The sequence below is a fragment of the Gymnoscopelus microlampas genome (genome assembly GCF_963454915.1).
Source record: "Gymnoscopelus microlampas genome assembly, chromosome: 10".
NCBI classification, from domain to species: domain Eukaryota; kingdom Metazoa; phylum Chordata; class Actinopteri; order Myctophiformes; family Myctophidae; genus Gymnoscopelus; species Gymnoscopelus microlampas.
Genome location: NC_139947.1, coordinates 21,448,274 through 21,472,939, shown reverse-complemented (window position 1 = coordinate 21,472,939; position 24,666 = coordinate 21,448,274). Strand labels below are relative to the sequence as shown.

The window sequence follows — 24,666 nt, the reverse complement described above, 5'->3', positions numbered from 1 at the left end:
AACAGTTACCGAGCCATATGGCCCATAGGTCAGGAGCCTGTCTCCTATTTCCTTTGCGTGAGGCAGCTTGTACAAGTATACCCCGTGGACATGATGCTAGTATGTCACAGGGACCCAATGCAACCCTTGATGCTGAATGCCAAGCAGGGAGGCAATGGGTACCATGTGTATTGTCTTTGGTATGACACAGCCATTGATTGAACCCCGACCTCCCAGTCTCAGGGCGGACACTCTAACCACAACACCACTGAGCTGGTGGGTTATCACATACTCACAGGTTATTTAGTCACAAAGACAACAAGAAGTTAGCATTTGATAAACGCAGCAACCGTCGAGGCCATGTTTCACATGTTGAGGTCCGTCTGCAGTGAGGTGACCAACAGTGGCACTTATGCTTGGTTTGGCAGCCGTTATCCATATCAGATATAGCATATCACCCTCTCTGTGGCATATCACCCTCTCTGTGCTTTTATCGCTACCCTCATCCATGGGATCATAAATAAAGGCTGGGTGTATGATGATACCAGATAGTATATCACCCATCCATACTCAGGATCTTTATTGGGCACTTTCTATGTGACTCAGCTTGTCGTTTGTCTCAGCAGAAGCAGTGAGTGCACCGGGGCAGAGGCCTGTCTTCTGTCCTGTCCACAAACAGGAACCCCTGAAACTCTACTGTGAGACCTGCGACACGCTAACCTGCAGGGACTGCCAGCTGCTCGAACACAAAGAACATAGGTAACGGTAACCGTAATGAAGTTGATTTTGTTTAGCTGTCTTATGCAGTACTGAGAATGTATTATACTAGTGCAATGAATACCTGTTGTCAGCGGGTACGATGTCAGTGCAGGCCTATACTCGCGTGCATGTAATTCATGTCATTCGCTTACAACGCCCGTCATTCACGGACAACATCTGTAATATTTTTTTACATTGACTTTGCATGTAATCGTGGTGGTGCATGGCGGCTGACCGACTTCACACTCAACACTGCACTGTGAAGTCTACTCACGCTAAACAAGAACGTGATTGGTTTGATGGATTTCGAGATATGAGTCCTATAGATAAACATACTAATTTACAAATAAATTGACAAATGAGTTAGAGTAGCAACTATGCGGCTATCATTTGGACGTTTTATAATGTGACATTGTGTAGTAGCTCTGGATACGCAAATCTTTTACATTTCAGAAGAAGAATTCTCCTGCCTGTCCACTTGTTGTCTCTTACTTTGTGTTGCCAATCATGACCTTCAGTATGCTTGTTGAAGCATGCAGGCTCAGGGTGTCCTTTATTAACATGGCCGTACTATAAGTTGGAAACAAACCTTTTTTTGTCCACCAGCCACAGTAGCAGCTGGATTATTTATCCAGCTATGTCATAGTGCCCTTCAATAATTGGGTTATCTGACATCATGCCCGGTGAGAGCTATTGCAGCCGTGTCATTCAACAGTGTAGGGGAAAAAATAACCACCATCTCCTCTTCATCTGTCTGTTTCCCTCTAGTTAATTTCCTATTTTTATCTAAATGTATCAAGATTTGACAAACTTTTCAAAATGTTTTGAAAATAGATCTACAAGTGCAGGCTTTATTTGAAGGTGTCGTTTAAATAAAGACAAACTGTAAAACGTGGCAATACGTAATGTTTTGTCCATACAATATATATATCACACAACGATAATTTAATTTAGTCCTCTCACAATTTTCCTCATTGCACTTCAGGTACCAGTTCTTGGAGGAGGCCTTTCAGAACCAGAAAGGCATCATCGAGACCCACATGACCAAGCTACAGGAGAAAAAGAGCTATGTGCACTACTCTGTCTCTCAGGTGCAAAGCAGGTACGAGTGTGAATTCTATACAAACTTGTATAAGAGAAATAATTTAAATCTAAAAGAATTGGTCATTTGTCTGGAAAATCATTTTGGGTTTAAAAAATGGTGAACAATCGTATCGTGATTCGATTCGTATCGTGAGTTGAGTGAATCGTTACATGCCTACTATTTAGTGAACAAAAAAAAATGTTCAGGTCAGGATTCCAATTTCATTCAACCAGGAGAGAGAACTCCTACCTGATACAGGATAAACAAGTGAAACTGGAAGTGATGAAGCAATAAACGAGCAGACAAAAATGGAACAGGAACACTATAACAATGTAGCTGATAAATGGTTGGATGAAATTGTTGTCCCACTTGAAACTGTATTTTCTGTTTACTTGGCACTGGAGAGACGGGGAAACCCCTGTTACTGAACAGGGGTTTCAATGATTACTACTAGAATATAGAGCTTTAACATTTGAACAAATAACATTAGTTTTTTGTCGCATTCCTAAGCCAATAATTTGATGACCGGCAGCGGTTTGGGTAGGGGAGACAAAGAGTCTCCTTTGTGTCTCCTACCGGAACCGCTGCCTACCGGTCCGCTTGTCATCAAATTATTGGCTTAGGAGTGCGACGAAAAAAAGAAATATCCATGAATTCAAGTGTCCATGGGGTGACTAATCAATAGGAAAAAAAAGTAATGTTTTGTGTGAACTATCCCTTTGAGCTCTGTTTAAGCTTTGTTTTTTTTCTTGTGGCATCCTTTTATTTGCTATTTTAATGTAAAGCAATTTAGGCTGCATTTTATGTATGAAAGGTGCTATACAAATGAAGTTATTGTTCTTCTGTCTAGGATAAAGGAGCTCAACGAGACGCACAGGAAGGTGGAACACGAGATCAAGATTGCCGTATTCACACTCATCAATGAGATTAACAAGAAGGGCAAGGCCTTGCTGCAGCAGTTGGAAGTAAGTGAAATGCAACCAGTGGTGGAAAGTAACTAAGTACATTTACTCAAGTACTCTACTTAAGTACAATGTTAAGGTACTTTTACTTTACTTGAGTATTTCCATTTTTCATTTCTTTCTACTCTACTACACCTAAGTTGCACCGCTGATCCAACCGATGTACCTATATATGGAGATCTCTGTATCTGTCAGTCCATGTCCCTTTTATGCCCATATATGGAGATCCCTGATGTCATCAGTTTATGCCCATATATGGGCATGCCCCCTTTTGCTGATCTACAAGTTCACAACATTTCTTGTCACGAGCCTGCAGATAAGCTACTAAGAAAATTTGAAATGTAGAAAAGCTTTTGTACTTTCAATTTGTCTATTTTGATGCCATTACTGTATGTTTATATTGTGGTATTTTACTTACTTCTACTTTACTTAAGTAAAAAAATCAGAGTAATTCTTTCACCTCTGACTGCAACAAGTCTGCTCGCCACAAGGATCTCTTAAGATCCTAAGATGAAGCATCAGTGGTCAGGCAGATTGTCCTGTGTTTGTTGTACTGGGATATCTGTGCATAATGGATTTTGTATTAATGTGGGAGAGTAAAACTGCCTGTAGACTTTGTAGCTGTATTGGTTGAAATTTACTCGAGGATAATGTTTTGGTGATTGAATTTGAATTATACAACCGGTAGGTCAAATCACGTAATCTGATTGCTTGAAGGCTGTGGTATAACGACCATAATAGCATGGCTATAAAATGTAATGTCTTCCTACAGCACTATATCACTCGGCAGCTAAGGGAAAGTGTTAGGCCGCTAATGGTAGGTCAAGGTAAAATCCACACAAAATGTAACGTGAACATCGATATCCTTGGAGTTTTGCTCCTGGGAAAAGTCCACCTTAAAAGAATGACATGCAGAACAGCAGAAAGATGAGATTGATGAACTGAGTTGTACATAGTTGATGGCTGATGTCAGGAGAAAGGTGTAGTTTTAAATCTTCAAACTGCATTGTAGTTGTGGTTTAAATATATTTTTTAAGATTTCTATTCCATATCAAAAACGGCAATAGACAACAGGCAGAACTGAGCAAACTAAGGAAATTCGAAACCTACGTAAACGTTGCATAGCAACCGCCTTGTCAAGGACTACATTCGGGGTCTAATAATGGCATGACTTCTATACAACTAAGATGACATCGGTCATCTATGCCGTCAGTAGTATAATGTCAGTAATAATCAACATATTTTAGTTTCAGCCTAATCTGACCTCCACTGACTTCTAGTATGAAAGTAATCTTCTAAAAAGTAAAAGGATATATGCAATATGTGAGAAAAGAAAATGTGGGCAGTGACTAATTGGCCTACTGGCAGCCTGCACAGCACATTTGGTTGATTGGTCCACCGGTTTGAGAGATTAGCACCAGACACACAGACTCACAGACCCTCTTTTCTAGATGGCTCGACCCATAGACATATCCCAATAAGAACAGTTTTTACGGTATTGCTCCTATGTAGCTCCTATGTAGTTTTCATTTTGCCATATTTGACATCTCATTTATAAAGGCAATAAGTCTGGCCATGGTATATTGTCATATCACATCTAACAGGGTTGTCGGCCCCTTAACACATTGGACGCCAGAGGTTAATCTCATAATGTACCTACCAGTGCCAAGCTCTTTTTGTTGTTTTTTTGTTTTTTTCATGTCGTCATAGCCCCCGCTAAATCCGTTTAAAATCCGCGTTCATTTGGTTCGACACAAACACGGGATCCGTGAAAAACAAATACAAAAAAATCCGAGCCGATCCGTGCCGCCATTTTGAAGTTACAGGCGAGAACGTTAGACAGGACGATGCGGTGAGGAAACCCACAAGGGAGATAAATCGATTCTAAGCTGACGCCCAGACAGGAAACGGATGCGAGCGAAAAAACCGGAACCAGTTTTATTTCGTTTCCGGTCGGCCCCGGAACGGGAAATGGGTCGAAAAAAAATCCGGAATGTGCGCTTTTTCGATTTAACATGGGAAATGCGAGTCGCGTAGATCTACGCGACTGGCACACTGCGGCTTTAAATCGTTTGGCGTAGATCTACGCGACTGGCACCCGATGTGTTAAGTGTGATATAATGACAAGATACCATGGCCTGGAGTGAGTTATATCTCAATTAAAACACAATGGAATTGGAACTCCCCATTAGAATGCATTGGAGAGTTTTCCGTTTTATCATGATGAGAGTAAAAAAAAAATTGAGTAGAGGTTAGTTCCACAGTTCAGTGCACGCCCGGTGGCACTCATTTATGAAGAGACGACAAGATTATCTTGCGAAACTATAAGAATTGTGCATTTTCTTTCAGAAATTGTTAACATAGGAAAGTTAGCTTTGGATAAACTTTTGAAACAGTTGACAGCTGTTCAATGTTTTGCATTCACTTGGTAGTCTTTGCGACAAATAGCGGCAATTCATTCAAATGTAATTAAAGGTTGTTGCTCTGTTCATATGTACAGTATTTCTATGTACCACGGTAATTTGGTGTAAACAGTGCAAGGATACACACAATGGGCCCGATTCGTAAAGGAATTTACGCAACTTCCCATGTTAATAGTCTGATTCATTAACCTTTTTCTGTCGGTGAATTTTGCGGGAGGTCCGCTCTTTCTCATGGTGTATGACTGAGTTAACAGATATTATATAAATGCAGTCAAAGTGCAGTGGCTGTATATTGTAAGTATATTGACAGTATTGACTTCTATACATGTGCTGTAATGAACAGTACATTTGCAGTATTAACCGTGATGTAACAGGTATAGCTAGAAAAGTGCGTTCCTTGATGCACAGATCCCCGCTAGGCAAGGTTGTCGGTCATGGAGTTCAGAAGCCAGAACACGAGACAGCTGCGGGGAAAATAGTTTGTATGACAGACGGAGCAAATGTTTGTGTTTGTGGCAGTCCCTATGGGCAAAAGAGGCTCTGGCTCACGCAAACTTTGGAAGCCAATCGCAAGCAATATTAAAAAATATTCTACACAGTGTGGAATATTTTTGAATATTGTACACTGTGTACAATATACATGTTTTAGGCTATGACCCCTGAAGCGGCCTGTTATAGCGACACCATGAGGCAGTTATTTTGTAAGAAAATGCATATCTGCTTTTTCTGGAAGGATCCTAAACCCCTCCTGGCTAACAGTGACTCCAGCAACTGAAAACATCCACTCTGATGGGGTTGATGATGCCTGCGGACTGCTTACTTTCTATAAATAGAAAACTATAACTGTTAGACTGAAGTTTAGGAAGTTGCACAACATTGGGCAAGACAAACCAAAAATGTTTTTTTTTAAACGTCAATTAGTACTTCTCTACTTAGTTACTTACAACTGCTCTTTATTTTATTCCTAATTCCAGTCTGATTTTGACTGATAATTTATAGCTGTAGTAGTTAATGTTACTCATAATGCATTTCCCGCTTTTCCTGAGTCATGACTGTCCGCATGAAGTCAGAAAGGCGTCTCTAGCAGTCATGAATTAGGAATACAACAAACAGCAGTAGCAGTTGTAACAAAGTACATGTAGGCCTACAGAAATGGACATTTCAAGCTCTATAGTTGGTAGTTTATACAGAAAATGAACTAATGTTATAGTAATTGTATCAGCTGCAGCTGCTAGCTCCTGTATTGCTGGCACAGTCATTTTGACTTGGTGTACCAGCAGGAGATGTTTAATTATGTTAGACGTGCTACCACCTTTGCATGTTATCATAGTGTTGCATTTCATGCACTTGGTACGGCCTTTGCCCTGCTTTCTGAAGTACAACCACACTTTTCATTTCTTTCATCTGTTAGCCATGCTCTCTTGACACTTCTTCTGTGAGATCAGCGTGTGTTTCACATACTGCTCCGCTCTACGCTCACTCAACGCAGGTGACGTCACAACCTCAGTCACTTGCACACGAAACAGATGCAAAATAAGGAAAAATCTGGCAATCGTTAGCAGGAACCGTTAACTCAAATGTATTTCAATACGGTCGGTTCTTGCAACGTTGGAACTGGTTCCAATCCTCAGTGAAAACTGGTTCCCAACCACGACAAGCGCACGGTACTTTTCATCACTATTCTGCACGAACCCCCAGTTCCATGGCACCTCAAACTTTTTTTCACGAGAAATTCTGCGTTCACAGATTTCTGGGGGTGCCTGCTCAGAGAGTGTTTGTACAACAGAACAACAGATGGCACATTTATATTTCCATGCGACTAAATGGGAACATGTTTGCATAATAGGCGAGCTAGTTTGTCCTTAGGTCATCAGTCCAGTTAGCCAAAATCAAAACCTTGCCTCTGTGTGCTTCTCTTTTACAGAGTGTGACCAAAGAGCGCAGCGTGAGGCTTGTGACCCAGCACAAGGACACTGCCCATTTGGCCCACCAGATCAACCATGTCCTCAACTTCTGCCAATGGGCCATCACCGCCGGTAGTAGCACGGCACTGCTCTACAGCAAGAGACTGGTATGCATCACCTTTTAAAAATGTATTTTCTTTATTGATTTTTAGAAGCATCTTAACACATTGTGTGCCAGAGGTTTATTAAAATAGGGTACGTTCAGTGCCAGCATATCTTCCATCCATTTACGTTGATATGTTTCGTGCTGTAGAAGCCCCGACGCGGAAGTGCATGTAAACAAAGCGTGCGTGCGAGACGGCGGAGGGTCCCGACTAACGCCTGGAACAATAATATTTCTAACGCGATCCTCCATTGCAGAGTGATCGCCGATCGAAAACGGCTCACTTCCACCACTTTAAAAATAAATGGAGATATTAAGCTTTTAGTCAAGGAGTTAACATTGGAGCGGCCGAGCGGAAGCATTTTTGACATGGATCGACATCCGGCTCTCCTTTTCAGAGACTCCTTGGCTGATCCCAAAGTTTCGTTAGAGCGCCCCACGTATAAAAAAAAAATGGGCCAAAAACGGTCCGGACCGTTTATGGCACATGGCACATGGATTCTCAAAAACGGTCCGGACCGTTTATGGCACTCAATGTGTTAACATACAAACAAAAGCGACAGAAAAAAAAGAAAAAATAATGAATGGGGAAAACCCACTATGCAGGTCAATTATAAAAAGTCACAATCCATCAGCACCATCTATAGTTTGTTCCATGTAATGTATAAGTACAACATAGCCAACCATACGAGCCATGACACACTAATACCACACATACGGCACAAAGAGGGCAGAACACCTGCAGACGAGAACACTTGGATACCTAAAGAAGGCATAGAGAGCACTCCAATGATGCTACTGAATGCGAAACCACATTCACCATTCCCACAGCCACACTCTGAGTCAGTCTACACAGAGGATGGTTTCCAATTAAAAGGGCATTGACATTTCGGAAGGAGCCAGGAGAGATCAAATGGGAGCTGGTCTAAGGCTAAGCCCTAGGCATTCGCGAACCCTTTTTCTACCCCTTGTTTTTCAGTAGCGGGGGGCGGGGAGCGGGGGGCGCCCTAGTCCCTACGTCACATCCTAGACGGATAGCTCCGCCCACACTGGGCGAGCGCTGTCAGTGCAGCGGAAGTCGATGCGCAGACGGCTTTGTTGTTGAAGCCCGACTGACGCACGCTCATGAGAAACAGCAGAAATGAAATCTGGCGAAAACAGTTGCGTGCATTAAACTTTAAAGGAAACATGCAGTCTAAATATATAATAAATATCCATTTGCCTAATTCACCACTACTTTTGCGTTTGAAACTTAGTATTTCTCTAAATATTACACTTTCACGACAGCCTAAGTATAAACTGTTATATTAGATGAGTGAAACAGCTGTCTCACCACTACTTTTGCGACTGTGTCTCAACGTGGTTTTACTGGTTAAATTAAAAATAAAATTTGCGTTTGAAACTTAGAATTTCTCTAAATATTACACTTTCACGACAGCCTAAGTATAAACTGTTATATTAGATGAGTGAAACAGCTGTCGATACAGTCAATATAAGTAAATCATTATATGATGATAGCCTTATGAGTAACTTTTTTATAATTTCGGGACATTTTGTTATTTTGCACAACACCTTTGTACAACGAAGTATAAAATAGGGTTGATTAAAGTGTTTAATCAATGTATTTGATAGAAAAAAATCTATAAACATTCTTTTTTAAAGAATGCGGTTCTATGAATTGGTCCATCATCATCAAGATGATCAACATTTTTTTTTAAAGAATGCGGTGCCTCATAAGTTACTCATAAGGCTATCATCATATAATGATTTACTTATATTGACTGTATCGACAGCTGTTTCACTCATCTAATATAACAGTTTATACTTAGGCTGTCGTGAAAGTGTAATATTTAGAGAAATTCTAATCAACCCTATTTTATACTTCGTTGTACAAAGGTGTTGTGCAAAATAACAAAATGTCCCGAAATTATAAAAAAGTTACTCATAAGGCTATCATCATATATTGATTTACTTATATTGACTGTATCGACAGCTGTTTCACTCATCTAATATAACAGTTTATACTTAGGCTGTCGTGAAAGTGTAATATTTAGAGAAATTCTAAGTTTCAAACGCAAATTTTATTTTTAATTTAACCAGTAAAACCACGTTGAGACACAGTCGCAAAAGTAGTGGTGAGACAGCTGTTTCACTCATCTAATATAACAGTTTATACTTAGGCTGTCGTGAAAGTGTAATATTTAGAGAAATACTAAGTTTCAAACGCAAAAGTAGTGGTGAATTAGGCAAATGGATATTTATTATATATTTAGACTGCATGTTTCCTTTAAAGTTTAATGCACGCAACTGTTTTCGCCAGATTTCATTTCTGCTGTTTCTCATGAGCGTGCGTCAGTCGGGCTTCAACAACAAAGCCGTCTGCGCATCGACTTCCGCTGCACTGACGCTCGCCCAGTGTGGGCGGAGCTATCCGTCTAGGATGTGACGTAGGGACTAGGGCGCCCCCCGCTCCCCGCCCCCCGCCCCCCGCTACTGAAAAACAAGGGGTAGAAAAAGGGTTCGCTAGGCATTCAACTGTTTGAGATATTAATGTCGGATTTATACTTGCAACGCGTTGTTAGCTTCCGGTGCACGACATGGCGCGCAACCAAGTATAAATCGCCTCTGATCTGTCTCTTGCACAATCCCAGGTGCTCCGTGTGCATGCAAAGCATGTGGGTCTTCACGCTTAAGCTCAAACAAGAGACCCATCTTGATTCTGGATTAAACTGTTGATTAGAACCAGCAGTTGAGCGTGCTTAATCAGTCCCATGTGCGAGTGCTGGACACTCACTGTTTTATAAGTGCCAAGATGGAGGAAATGTGCTTGACCGCGATGAACGGTGTGATATACATGATGTTAACAAATAGCTGCTATATTATTATATTATTGTTGTTATTGTTGTCATTGTTGTCAGGCAGAAACCTTGTATCTACCTACCGTATTTCATCTTATGTTTTGTCACAAGTTAATGCCTTATGTTTTGTCGTATGATGACAGTGTTGTGCAAAATTAGCAAAGGTTGTCGATATACAAGCTCACAACGCGTCGCTATGCAATCACAACACCATGTGACAAGTTTTTAAATGTTTGCTTATAATGACATGCCCAAAATCAGGGTGCCAGGTTGAGTGGTTAAGGATGTCTGTGGGTATTATAAATATATTGAACCAATGAAAAGTATTAACAAGCTTGTGACTAAATAACAACTACAGTGGATCCATTGGAACACAGGTTATTTTTTCCTGAAAAGCAATGCCCGACTGTGACGATATATTGCCAGGTCTCATATGTGCGTTTATTGGTGTGGTGGGCGCCAGAGGCCATTGTTCATGCATGATTGTGACTGATGTGTTGCTGACATATCATTGGGATTTGTAAACTGTGTGTGTGTGTGTGTGTGTTTGTGCATGTAGATCCTGTTCCAGCTCCGTCATGTTCTGAAGGCCAGGATGGAGTCGGCTCCTCAGGCCAATGGAGCCGTACGCTTCTTTTGCGATCCCACCTTTTGGGCCAAGAATGTGGTGAATTTAGGTGAGAGGTGCTCATTATTACTCAACACAAAAATATTTCCATAATGTTTTATGAATCACACTCAAATTAACCAGAGTTCCAGGCTCTAATTTGAATATAATTAATGATTTAATACAATATTTTCTATTATTTTATTTATGAGACTAATCATCCTACTCATGGGTTTAAATCATACATTAATATAAACTCTGCTTGCATAGCAAATCATTGTTCTAATAATATCGTAATTTATATTGCAGCCAACAATAAAACGGCTGGAGACAAATCAGAAGCACATAAACATAGCACGGGAATGAATTAAATTAAAGGTGTAAGTTGTATTTATTTGTTAAAATAAGTGTTAAATAGCTCTACTGTATATACCGATAGTAATCATTGCTAGAGTGTTTGTTCGTAACAGGGGGGTCTCCATCTCTCCACCTCCTCTGCAGCTTTTTAATAAACAGATAATAAATGTTCAGGTCGGGATACCAATTTTACGCAAGCAGGAGAGAAGAACCTGATACAAGTGAAATTGAAAGAGATGAAACAAAAACAATTGCAGATAAAATTGGAACTGGAACTAAAATGTAAGCTGATAAATTATCTTTGTCCTGATTAGATAAAATTGGTATCCCGAATTTTTTTCTGTTGGGTTTGAATTAATCGCACGGAAACAATGCCGCCGGTCTGTGTGGTCCTTTAGTGTTCTAAAGATGAGAGAAAAAGAAATGGCAGCCAGCCTCGGAGGAGCTGATATTTACCACCCCACTTCCCTCATCTCCTCCCAACTGTAGGCAACCTGGTGATCGAGAAACCCCCTCAGCCGGCACATCCGCCCAACATGATGGCGGGCCCCCCCATCTCGCCGGGCCAGGTGCACCCGGGCAAACATCCTCCACAGATCAACCTGGCCCAGCTGCGGCTGCAGCACATGCAGCAGGCTGCCTACGCCCAGCAGAAACAACAGCACCACCAGCACCAACAACAGCAGCAGCAGCAGCAGCAACAGCAGCACCAACAGCAGCAGCAGCAGCAGCAGCAGCAACAACAACAACAACAACAACAACACCAACAGCAGCAGCAGCACCAACAGCAGATCCAGCAACAGATGCGCATCGCCTCCCAGATGTCTCAACAGCACCCCCGACAGGCCGCTCCTCAGATGGTACAGCAGCAGGTGAGCAGGACAGCAGTCGCCACGTCCTAGCAGTTGTATCAGTGGAATTCCAAAAACCAGCACACTAACCTGGCTGTGGCGATGACAAATAAACAGGTTCTGAAATATCACCCTTTGTCTTTCAACACAAACTTTCCTTCACATATTATTTACCTCTTAAGCCTGATTTATTGCATCGGCCAAATGAACCCTCACCCTGTAACATCTTGTTTCAGTAATAAACATTCCTTTCCGTTGCAATGATTGCAACATTGCACTGCCACATGTTGTTGACCAGATGCAGGGTTTTCCATAAGCCCTGGTCGCCATCTGGATAGCTTTACTAGTGTACATTAAAGCATTTCCAGGTAGCTCCTTTTTTGTGAGTTCCTGACTCTGGATTGTACTTAATTAAAGAGCCTTGCATACAATAGAGCAGGGGTTCCCAACCTTTCTGTTACCACGGACAGGCTGACGGTTCATAAAATGTTCGCGGACCGGCATGGTTCGGGGGGGTCGCTAATCATTTGTACCAAAACACAGAAGACACTTGACTGGCAGTGAATGACTGGCTGCCATTTATGTTATCATATCACTACATAATGTTATATCATTGACCTAAATGGCGATATATTAACAAGGCTAGGATGATTAAAAAATCATTATGTCTTGCAGGTGGAAAACTTTAGTTAAACTTGGCGAGTGACGCATTACTTTACCTGGGTTACATCTTCTGATAGTTGTACTTGAATGTTGACATGAAATGATAATCCCGTTTAGTGTTTCACTACCGCGAGCGTGACAAAATACAGCTTGTAGTGACGCCTCTGATCAACACACGTTGAAAGGCTACGATAAAGACCAAGGATTTGACAGTGATGTCACTGCTATGCAACACGGAAGTAGCACGGACACAGTACGCCATTTATGTTCGAAGTTGGTTATAAAGATACCAAGGATTCGTCAGTAATGTGACATCACTGACGAATCCTTGGGCATGTGACAGACTCAACTTTTCTCCGTTGTTTGTAAAATCCTGGTGACGCAAGGTTATAGACTCGACGTTGCCTGCGCATGTGATACAATCCACAAACTTGGAATTCCCGGCCGCCTTCTCGCATACCGGTGGTACATGTCCAGTCCGGACCGGTGGTTGGGAACCCCTGCAATAGAGGATCAACTGTTACTCACTACTTTATGTACATGCGCTTGTAGCAGATCTACTAGCTCACAACGTGTCACGGTGAGACGTGTTGTGAGTTTTTAGAGTGGCTATTTTCGTTCTATGACAATGACGGGCTTAAAGGACAACTTTAGTTTTTTACAACCAAGGTTTATATTTTAGATTGTAATTAAAGTAAATAAAAGATGAGTGTTAAAATTTAAAAATGTACTGCTTTCTATAGTTTTAGCAATTTTCGTGATATTTTTTACAGTGGGCGGGGGCATTCTGTCCGGTGGCTAAATATGTCTTTTTTTACACAATAACCCAGCGTTTTCTTTATTATTATTTACAGTAGCTCTTCTAGCCACGAATTACTCACATCTGGCCATCAAAGACCACAGGACCTTTTTTATTGTGTAAAAAAGGCATATTTAGCCACCGGACAGAATGCCCCCGCCCACTGTAAAAAAATATCGCAAAAATTGCTAAAACTATAGAAAGCAGTAAATGAAAAAAAAAATACGCACATCTTTTATTTACTTTAATTACAATCTAAAATATAAGCCTTGATTGTAAAAAACTAAAGTTGTCCTTTAAGTGGTTAACAATACACCATTAGTTACTCGCACTGCAATGATACGACAATTCGTTCATATACTGTACATCTATCATCCCTGTCTTTTTATTGAGCCAATGTGTACAGATAAAGTACAGATAATCGTACTATTTAGCTACTACACCGTATTGATAGGCCTGCTCTTTAAAAGTATTTTTAATGTTTCATTACATCAGTATTCGTCGTCGACTCTACTGGATTTGCCCTAGTTAGTTTTAAACTCATTGACTGACACTGACGAGTACACTCGTCAGTTGGCCCGAGGTCCACACTGCCGTTGACGAGTGTGTGTCTTTTCAATGGTTTACACTAGAGGGCGCTGTTCGACAACCTATGAGTGATCCTATGACTTCTGGAGAACAGTATACCCGTAAATAATGTGATCACAACAGACAGCCCCCGTCCGATCCAATATTAAAGGATTTACTGCTTTCTGTTGCTTTTTGGCAAAAACAAGCCACATATAACTGCCCACAACTATTGAATGGATTATCGCAGCGGCACAATTTCTTTTCTCCTATTCTACAAGACGCGGCTACGTCTTTTTAAAGCGATCTGTGGGTGGATCTTTGTGAAGAAAGATATTCGATGAAGGTTAGTGAAAACGCTCGGAATCGCTGGCAAGGGCAGCAATGTTTTAACTCTGGCAGTCAATGAGTTAAGTAATAGAGGCCTTTATATAGGCTGCTAAAGGATCAGCAAATATGTTTGAAAGTGTGGCTGCAAATTTGAAGATCACAGTCGTAGAGTGCGTGATAATTGTAGATCTGCTATTTATTTTTTATAATCAATTAAATCGATTAGTTTGATTAACTGTTGCACCCCTTGATTTATCTACAATCACAGTCAAAATGCTTTGTAGATCAGGGAACACGTTGTTCTGTTACAGTGGAACACGGGTAATGTGTTGACTTAACCTGACTGAACCATTTCAAAAGACTCATCATTCCAAAGTAAAGCAGCCTCAGGAGTCGCTAAGAATGCCTTTTTAACATAGTCAGCTCAACAATGCAGAATATAAAAGAAACCCCAATGTAAGAATATGTTAAAAGGTGGTTTCGACCTCTCAATTTCAGCTTTATTATTGTGCTGCAAACATGAGAATGATTTCCCTCTGGTGCAAAATTGTGCCAGCAGTCTCTACTGTGATGGCTGCAGTCACTTGGCTTCAGATTGAACAGGCTGCCTGCGGGCACACACATCTCTTCCTGCACATTTCAACAATCCTGGCAAAATAAAAACATAGTCCAGGCATTTTACTCATGTGGTTACGAAGCATCAACTTATGGTGAAAAAAAAAACAATTAATCCGAAGAGTAAGAAAATAAAAGTCCACCTACAAATCAATTACAAATTTCAGGCTTAGAAATGAACGACTACATGTCCCATTACACATACGGCCGCGACCCAGCACCACCAGCGCTCAAAAGCTGCATCACGTCTGTGTTGCATTGTTTTTTTTTCCTTTCTGTATTAGAGTAGCGTTGTCAGTTCTCAGTTATCACACTGATAGCATGTCACAAAATCTAAGGAATCTGAAGAATGTTTTTGATGGTGCGTGATGTGCTTCAGTGGTGATTTTCTCCCTGATATTGTAATTTTCCAATGCTACTTCTGGGTACCGCTGCAGAATTCATTACATTTTCTTCAAACACGACTGTATTAAATATAACTAAATATCATAAATTATATTATATATTATAATATCCTCTATTATGACATGCCCAGAATAGGGACGCAAGGGCTCAAGTGGTGGTTGTAACGTGGTTAATGTCTCCCCTGTGCGTTAAGTGCAAACAGGATATATATATATATATACACTTAGCCAAGCTCCACTTCTTCTGGTCTCTTAGACTTGACAACATATCTTATAGTAAAACAATAGCACTCCTTTCTCACCATATTAGGGTTTTCTGTGAACTTTGTCATCGGTATTATTCACATTGCTCAGGCCATCTCACTTTGCACTCTGCTAGCAAAACATCTCATTTCACAACAATGGAATTCCGAGGCCATTTCTGAGGGAACTTTGAAATGTGATTCAAATGGAAGGCCTTTGATGCAAACAAAGGTTGGAAACTATGTTTTCGCCCTTGTCCGTCCGTCTGTCTCTTTATGCGTCTGTCATTGAGCAGCTAATCTCCAGCACTGTTGGACCGATCGGTGTTAAACTTTGCACGGAATGCATGCACACTCCCAGTAGGCCAAATGAGAACGTCTGCCCCATATTTTTCAAATCGGCCTCATGGTGACGCTATAACAGGGCCCTTCACGTTTTGGCTTATAACTCTTGAACCGTACTGGATTTCTTCCTTGGCTCATGACGCAACTCCCCATATAGGCCACGGGCATTTCTACCTGACAGTGTGTTTTCTCTAAAACACATTGTTAGCTACTACTCCTACCATAAAGTGCACACAAATTGTTATATATTATCTCTGTGATCACGTGATCAAGAAGTATCTGTCAGATTTTTCAGATGCCATTCCGGTTGCCTAGAATTGGCTTTCGAAGTTTGCGGGAGCGGTCCGCTTTGCACAAAATGCCACAAATCATGAAGTTGCTGTCAACCTTAGTTTGCATGCACACTCCTAGTAGGCCAAACATTTTTTAAATCGGCCTCATGGTGGCACTATAACATCCTACGTCATGTTTTGACCTTTAACTCCTGAACCGTAGGTTGTACAAAATCGAAATAGTTTTTGCTGAATTCCTTAGAACTTCTTATACAGGCCCTGGCCATTTGTGCCAGACTAGATTTTCTGCCATTTTGCGTTTTCTTCAAAACACACTTTTTAGTACTACTCTCACAAATTTTAGACTCTTTAAAATAATAGAAAAAGAAAAAAACTAAACATTAACATTTAACAATTGTCGTACAATCCAAAATGTGTCCAGCGATGTCTGTTACTCCCAAATACTGTTGGCTAAGAGACTGCTGAATACTGCTATGGATGTAGTACGTGTACTGGTGCAACGTGTATTGGTGCAATCACAGATAAAAATGAACACTAGAGCGTTTGATGTTTATATAAGGTCCCATTCTCACTTCGTTCTCTTATTTGAATCCCATTTGTGTAAAGATTTGCAAGTGAACACTGTGGTTTGTCTGCGTCCCCAGCCCCCACGGCTCATCAGCATGCAGCAGCTCCCAAGGGGTCCCGTGGGTATGAACGGCGGGCCGCCGGGGGGGCCTCACATGTACCCCTCGTCCCATCACATGCGTCTACCGGGGCTGCCCCCTCCGGGCCGCATGCCCACAGCTCAGCCGCGCCACAATGGCCAGCAGTACCCAAGCATGATGCAGCCACAGCTGCAGAGACAGGTCAGTGCACACGTAGAACCCCCCACCCCCCTCACGCCCCCCAACGCACACACTAACAAGAAATAGGCTTTTTTTTTTACCCATGGTGTCTTTCTCTCTTGCAAACGTACTCACTGCAGCTACTGTTTGATTTAACATGACAAATGATTTACGATAATGCAAATGTGAGTGCAAATTTTTTATAACTGCCATAAATGCTGTTGTATTATCTCACCTGTAGTTCATACACATGGCGAGGCAGGGGAGAGTTGGGTGCTGTAATAGAATGCTCATAATGAATTGGTGTCATTAGATGATATCCAAATGAACAGCTCAACTTCATTTATTTATCTTTTTAATAATTGTTTAAAATGATATAACTGCCATAAATGCTGTTGTATTATCTCAGCTGTGGTTCATACACGTGGCGAGGCAGGGGAGAGTTGGGTGCTGCATAGAAATGCTCATAATGAATTGGCGTCATTAGATGATATCCTTTTGAACAGCTCAACTTCATTTTTTTATCCTTTTAATAATTGTTCACACCAGCAGCAATGTTTATCAAGTTGACAACCTAAGCAAATTTGACTGCTATCGTTGAATACTGAGCTTGAGTGATGAAGACCCCCCCCCCCCCACTAAAATAAATTAAACTAATTGGACTGAGAATTAAGTAATGTTTCCTGCTTCTAAACAAAGTTTTCAAGCAAAAGTAGGTCAATTGCTATTATTTTTTTTGAGTGGCCAGTGTTGTTTGTTGTGTGCCTGTGGAATATAAGTGTGGTGTTTCTGGCCCTAGAAGACTTAACGTAACCGACGTAACCTTGCCGACGGGGCCTTTTGATATTAACAATCCAACAGAAGCGATGTAATTGACTCCGAATCAGATTTCGCAGGAGCTCTCTTGACAGGATACTGTCAACATTTTCTCCCCTCCTTAACCCAGCCTCGCCTAACATGTATCCACACATTGAAAGCTACTTTATTTGCTCATGTTAAGAGAAATCTATGTCTCTAAACATTGATTCTATGCATGCATGGCCACGGTAAGAGCGACCTGCACTATATCCGGACAATCTTTCTTTGTGTCCAGATGTCTATAGAATCAGAGCTGAGCCACCAAAGGTTTCGTTTCTTACTGCAATCAGGGGTTTGGCACCTTTTTTTCCTACTTTGACATTTGTGTGTCTTGTGCAGCATGCATGCGTCCTTCTCACCGTCAATGCATGAGCATGCATCCCTTCTCACAACACATACATTGTCATACAATCCATCAAGTGACCCGGCTCATTACGCGTTGTCGTTTTCAGCATTCTAACCCGGGGCACGCGGGGTCTTTCCCGGTGGCGTCCCTCCACAACGCCAACCCCACCAGCCCCACCAGCGCCAGCATGGCTAGTGCCCATGCCCACCGGGGTCCTGCCAGCCCCATCATAGGCCCCATCGAGCTCATCCCGTCCGTCACCAACCCCGAGAACCTACCTTGCCTACCCGAGATCCCACCCATTCAGGTAATTAACCACTGGCCCTGCGTTTGCCATGGGATGCGCCTTCCCTTTTTAATTTGTTCACAAGTCTTTCTGGTACATCCCACACAGCGAAAATGGCTATGATTAATACAACAATAAAACATAAATAATTTGCCTATGCCTATGATGACATGCTCAAAATGGCATTTTAACCAGGTTGATGGTTAAAATGCCATTTTATTGGCTGAGAGATTGAGTGAGTTAAATTGTTATGCATACAAACTTTACACATGACTTTGCACTAGGGGGGAATCTGTAGATGTATTGAAGCACAGAATTAAAGAAGCTGGAATGAGCACCAACAAATCTGATGGGATATGTCCGACTAAATTTGTCTAGAACCAATCATCACTCTCTGCAGGTATCCGCTAGGCTAGACAACGCATTCAGAATTGCATCCAAAAATGAATGGCCTCTGACCAAAACAAGTAAATAAATCTGTGCCCAGGGCTCCAGAAGGTGTGTGTGCAGATAGATACAATTGACAAAACACTCTCCCTCTGCAACATCCAGTCTTGAATCTGGTTTCTCTCTTATCCTTTGTCTGTGTGTCTTACCGCTGTGTTCTTTTGGCACCGCCAGTTGGAGGACGCTGGTTCCAGCAACCTGGGCCACATCCTTAATCGCTACCTCGCGGCCAGCGCACATCCCATGATGGGAGGTCTGGGAGGTCTGGGAGGTCTGGACATGATTCCCTCTCCTGGACTCTCCACACACTCTCCAGGCTCCTCAGGTAGAAACGCCTTCTCAGACAGGATGCTTCATTGTTGTCAGACACATCTTTACTTCTAATGAAGCTGTCTGTCTTCCTGGTTTTCTATCCATTATTGTCCTGCCTTGTTCAGTGGTGCTCCAGCTAGCGTGATTATGGATCCCACCAACGCTCCAGGATATAGACCCGCCTTACCTGTCTGATTGGCTCCCTGGCAGGCATAGTTTTACTGAGGTTAGGGTTAAGGTTAGGTTTAGGCATAGTCTTACTGAGTTTAGGCATAGTCTTACTGAGTTTAGGGTCAGGTTTAGGCATAGTCTTACTGAGGTTAGGGTCAGGTTTAGGCATAGTCTTACTGAGGTTAGGGTCAGGTTTAGGCATAGTCTTACTGAGGTTAGGGTCAAGTTTAGGCATAGTTTTACTGAGGTTAGGTTAAGGTTAGGTTTAGGCATAGTTGCAAAAACGAGAACTGTCAATCACAGCAGGGTTTGCCTGGAGCTGGCATGGGATCCATAATAACGCCTCCAGCTAACCCATACAATGATTAAACTGATCGTTCTCCTCTTTTGTTAAACGCACATTTTTGGTTGGACATTTGGACTGGAGAATTAGTACTATTTATGCCCCCATTTTTAAGACCCCTCTTTGGTTAAATAAGGGAATGTGTAGCAAGAAGTCACTTCTAAGCATTTTTGCAAACTGACTCCAAACAATTAGTCAAATTGGCTTTAAGGAGAGCTGGCTGTTTCTTCAGTAGGGATGTAACGATTCTCTCAACTCACAATTTGATATATGATACTGGGTTCATGATATGATTTTCTCAAATGTATACAACGTACGTAATATGACTGTTGCATTCGTGCGGTGATCAAGCAAACTCAAAACTAGATTACTCCTTTTAAAATACTTTTCACGTTTCAATATACTGATTTGGTCATCACATTTTTGTATCAATAATAAATTGTCTTCTGATGAATCGTTTACATCCCTAATCTTCGGTACAGTTCGACTTTGGCCTTCACCAGCTACCAATCTCTGTTCCACTTTAACCCGTTTTCTCTCTCTTTCTGTCTCTCTCTCTATACATGCACAGGTCTGTCCAACTCCCACACTCCCGCACGTCCTTCTAGTACGTCCAGCACAGGCAGCAGGGGCAGGTAAGAAACAGACCCTTGCATGGACCAAAACACAGTCAATAAAACGCTAAGAATCTGGACAGATTCACCAAGGGAACCAGAAGTTGTTCTGGTCCCTTAGGAAGGGCAGGTCACTCAACTGTTTTGCCCTTATTGTGGGCAGAGGCAGGAGCATAGCAGGGGACCAGTTTCCCAGAAGCCAATGACCATTTCCACGGTTGGTGGTGATGAGCTCAAGGTTGTTGGCATAGCACTATAACATCTGTGACCAATCACGCTGTTTGTGTGAACTGCTCCTAGGGAACCCATCCTTTCAAACTTCCATAGAAAAATATCTGCTCAGATGAAAATCTCTGTGATTAGGAGAGCAAGTCTAGTGATTAAACTAGCGATAATGATGATTAAGAGGGACACTGATAACAAATGAGGCTCACTTCAGGAAAACTTGAAAGCTTGCATCACCAGAAAAGGTGTGATGCTTCTCAACAGTGCAGTTACTAAAGGGCTGTTTCCACTCACACAGAGATCTAATATAGAGTAAATGTTTTAAATGTGTGAACGCTGAGTTTTGTCTGTAGCTTTGAGCCTTTTTTTGTCACTAGTATTTCATACTCTTAAAGTAATACTTGACACATTTATTAGTCATAGGGTTGCATGTGTATAACATCCACATTACTTGCCAATCACACAGTGACACACCCACTGACATCAGAATTTGTCACTGGGTTGACACACGGTGACACATTCTGACATCACTGGGTTGCCACCCGGTGACGTAGTGAACAATGTGGTGAGAGTGATGTGTTGTGTGACATCACTGGGTGATGTATGTGTAGATTATGGAAGGGTTAATACTTCCAATATTGATGACCCATTTATGAAGTGAGTCTGATGAGAGCACAAGGAGGAGAGACTCAGTTAGGAAAGAACACCACCTAGACTTTAAACAGCATCCTCATGAAGATTCAGAGTTCAGAGGGAACAATCTCCATAACTAAACCGGGGGGTTTATAGAGAAATATATGCTGCCTATGCTTGTGGCAAATATTTCAGCTGCACAGTAAAGAACAAATTATTGTTCTTTCTAACTATGAACACTGAACAGACATGACTAGGAATTGTCAAGTAAACACATTAAAGGTTCTCATTTTTTAAACATTAGGGCTTTGACACAAATTCTGATCATGATGTTAATGTTAGGTTATACCACAGATTTGTTGAGTTGTACACATCTGAATGGGTCACATGATCACATCCCTAATGAGAACCGAGAACCATGTGCACAATGCATACTCGTGCATGAAGACATATTGGTAAGGGTCTGTGTGAGAAGGAGAACTTGTATTTAAGTGTAAATAGAAAGCAGCTTTCCTTCAATTCACCATCACTGGAGATAACACGAAAACGGCAAAGTTCTCTGTTAATTAGTGCTGAAAAATAAAATTAATATCTTGATATTTGATGTGTCTTTTTTTCCTAACCCACTTAACCCCTGAGCAATGTTACGTCCATGTTTTGTCTTTATTAACTGAAATGGCAAAGCGATAGAGAGGAAGTGATTATCAATTATTATGCTCCTTTTTTTATCTTGAAAGATGCATTTAAAAGAAGAACAGTACCTTGACTTAATTTTCCTCATACGATTAATGTAGACTTTGATGTCCTCTGCTGGTTGTAAATGTGAACTGCACAAACAAAAACATAGATGGTACTATAATGATTGATTGTCTTGTGTGTGTGTGTTAGCTGTAGCTCAGCGGGCAGGTTGGTGCCCGCCACCACTGCTCCAACAGAGCAGGTGAAGGTGAAACAGGAGCCTGGGGCCGAGGACGACTACAGCTGCCAAAGCACCGCCACCTCCTCCAATGTGAAGATGGAGCGAGCGAAGGATGCGGGGAGGAGCGCCTGCATGGTAGATACATAGACAATTTGTAGCATAGATCACGAGTCCTACCAAACTCGGGACACCCTATACCTGTAGTACCATTTTCCCCCGTAAGTCAAAGATTGACCCCCACATTCTGGTGGGTTGTACACTGGTGAAAATACCCTTTTTTGCAACGCCGTTGCAATGTCGTTTGAATTAGTCTTTACCATATACATATAAATACCCATATACATTACCCATCTTCTATCAATCAGCATAAGTATGGAGTTTTTAAAAAGATCCCACTAAAGGTACTCTACACAGTGGTAGTTTAAAAGCGTTCAGTCATCGTTCATGTTCATCGTATAACAGATTCATCCTGTATCATTTATGTTTGTGTAAATGTCTCCCTCCCCAGATGAGCAGTCCTGAGAGCATGAGTCCTCTTGCGGTGCCGGGCGTGCCGTCCTCGGGCCAGGACGTCCACAAGACCCAAGGGGAGCGCATCAAAACGGAGCCCGGGACTGAGACATCCTGCATTGGCATCCCCTCCGCCTGGACATCCACAACAACATCCACGGTATCTTTCCAGAACAACAGCACTGCCACAGACACGCCGTTGACCAACGGGAACTCGGACAAAGGGAGGGCAGAGAGCACGGGGGGAGGGGCTGCAGCCGCGGCCGCCAATCCCGGCGAGAAGGAGGACGACCCCAACGAGGACTGGTGCGCCGTGTGCGTCAACGGTGGTGACTTATTGTGCTGTGACCGCTGTCCCAAAGTGTTCCACATGAGGTGTCATGTCCCAACCATCAAAATCTTCCCCAGGTAGGTGTTCTGTGTGTGATTACTTCAGTACCCTTTAACAACTTATGCCCTAATTTATTCTTAGTTGTACGACGTTGTGTTGAGCTGTAAGCTTATTGATCGGCTGTTTCCGGTCCTGTCGTACGATGGCACACAAATTAAGCATAACCCTATCCCCCTCCTCTCAGGGGTGACTTCCTTTGTACGTTCTGTCGGAACCTGACCAACCCAGAGATAGAGTACACAGAGGACGCCAAGAAAGCCAAGGCTGACCAGGGTCTGGGACATGAGGACCGGCGGGTCAGTAACACTACCACAGACAGTACATCACACTGCAGTGAGTCTCTGTGACACCACGAACCATCAACACTAACGTGTCTCTCTTTATTTACAGAAATGTGAGCGCCTCCTGCTGTACATTTTCTGCCATGAGCTCAGTGTGGGTTTTAGGGATCCTGTTCCCAGTTCTGTAAGTTTCACTCACACACACACACACACGCACTGAATTCTCCACTAAAATCCAGAATTTCCCACCTGGGATCAATAAAGTTTGATCTTTTTTTACATAGTCCAGTATGTTGAAGGTCTCATTAGTTGAAGGATGTCCTCTACCTTAATAGGCAATAATAAATGTGTTTGTTTCCAAATGTGTCATAAACCAAATTCTAGGGACCCATGACATGATTTTATGAGTCACAAATTAGGCTTTCAGGGGCGTCCCGATAGCTGAATGGTTAGGGGGCATAACATAAATTAATTATGGATGCAATGCTCCGATCAGCGATCCCCCATTACATTTCCGGCCAGCCGGACCATTCGCTGAATATCATCCCCCTACATTTCCTGTCTCTCTCCACTGTCACTGTAAATAAAAGCAACCAAACCCCCAAATAACAAAAGTAATAATCAAAAGTAAACAAAAGACAAATTAAGCTTTCATTTTTATTTTATTTGATTGTATTTATGACCTGTTGTGACCTGTTCATTTCCAACTCAGGTGCCCAACTACCACAAGATCATCAAGCACCCCATGGACCTGAAGAAGGTGAAGAAGAAGCTTCAGCTGAGGAGCTCGCATTATTACAAGACGCTCCAGGACTTTGTCCGCGACGTGCGTCTCGTCTTCAACAATTGCGCCAAGTACAACGAGGTGAGTAGCATGAGTTCCTCAGCCTGCTTTTGTGTCTTTTGTATGTGGGTGGGGGGGACAAGGGTTGGGGTGTTATGGGGTGGGGACGACGGGTGGGATGGGCACGCGCATGCGTACGTCCGTGCTTATGGACCAGAAGATATGCTAATGCATGATTTATACCCAGTTGCGCGCAAGTGTCGCACACTGAACATAGCCAATCTACAAGCTCTCGTGCATTGTGAGCTTGTAGATCGGCTGTCGGTGCACAACACTCAAGAGCAATTAAGTATATCTCAGGCTTACGGTGTTGCTAAAGCAGCAACATACAGCACATCTCTTCTATATGGTGCAGCCATACTTACTGTTTGCATGGAGGTGTGCTGACTTAACATTGGCTGCTGTGGAGTGGTGTGGCGTCCCAGTGTGCTCACTTCATCTGTGGCTATGGGAA

The 24,666-nt window shown here is 42.2% G+C and overlaps 1 protein-coding gene across 7 annotated transcripts in view; it reads left to right on the top strand.

Annotated features, from left to right (window-relative positions):
* trim33 (tripartite motif containing 33) overlaps positions 1-24,666 on the top strand; it is a gene marked incomplete at its 5' end in the record, with an annotated part of 35,736 nt that overhangs the window by 6,902 nt on the left and 4,168 nt on the right. For 2 of the 7 annotated variants that reach the window (XM_084069229.1, XM_084069226.1), the window contains 16 exons: positions 603-738; positions 1,724-1,840; positions 2,673-2,787; positions 7,132-7,278; positions 10,692-10,809; positions 11,583-11,968; positions 16,850-17,053; positions 18,126-18,182; positions 18,343-18,543; positions 19,144-19,294; positions 20,367-20,430; positions 22,156-22,321; positions 22,695-23,104; positions 23,272-23,383; positions 23,478-23,552; positions 24,081-24,233. In XM_084069229.1, the coding sequence (XP_083925355.1) occupies positions 603-738; positions 1,724-1,840; positions 2,673-2,787; positions 7,132-7,278; positions 10,692-10,809; positions 11,583-11,968; positions 16,850-17,053; positions 18,126-18,182; positions 18,343-18,543; positions 19,144-19,294; positions 20,367-20,430; positions 22,156-22,321; positions 22,695-23,104; positions 23,272-23,383; positions 23,478-23,552; positions 24,081-24,233 (2,612 nt within the window). The remainder of the gene's footprint in view (positions 1-602; positions 739-1,723; positions 1,841-2,672; positions 2,788-7,131; positions 7,279-10,691; positions 10,810-11,582; positions 11,969-16,849; positions 17,054-18,125; positions 18,183-18,342; positions 18,544-19,143; positions 19,295-20,366; positions 20,431-22,155; positions 22,322-22,694; positions 23,105-23,271; positions 23,384-23,477; positions 23,553-24,080; positions 24,234-24,666) is intronic. The other 5 variants (XM_084069230.1, XM_084069224.1, XM_084069225.1 and 2 more) reach the window with 5 other exon arrangements.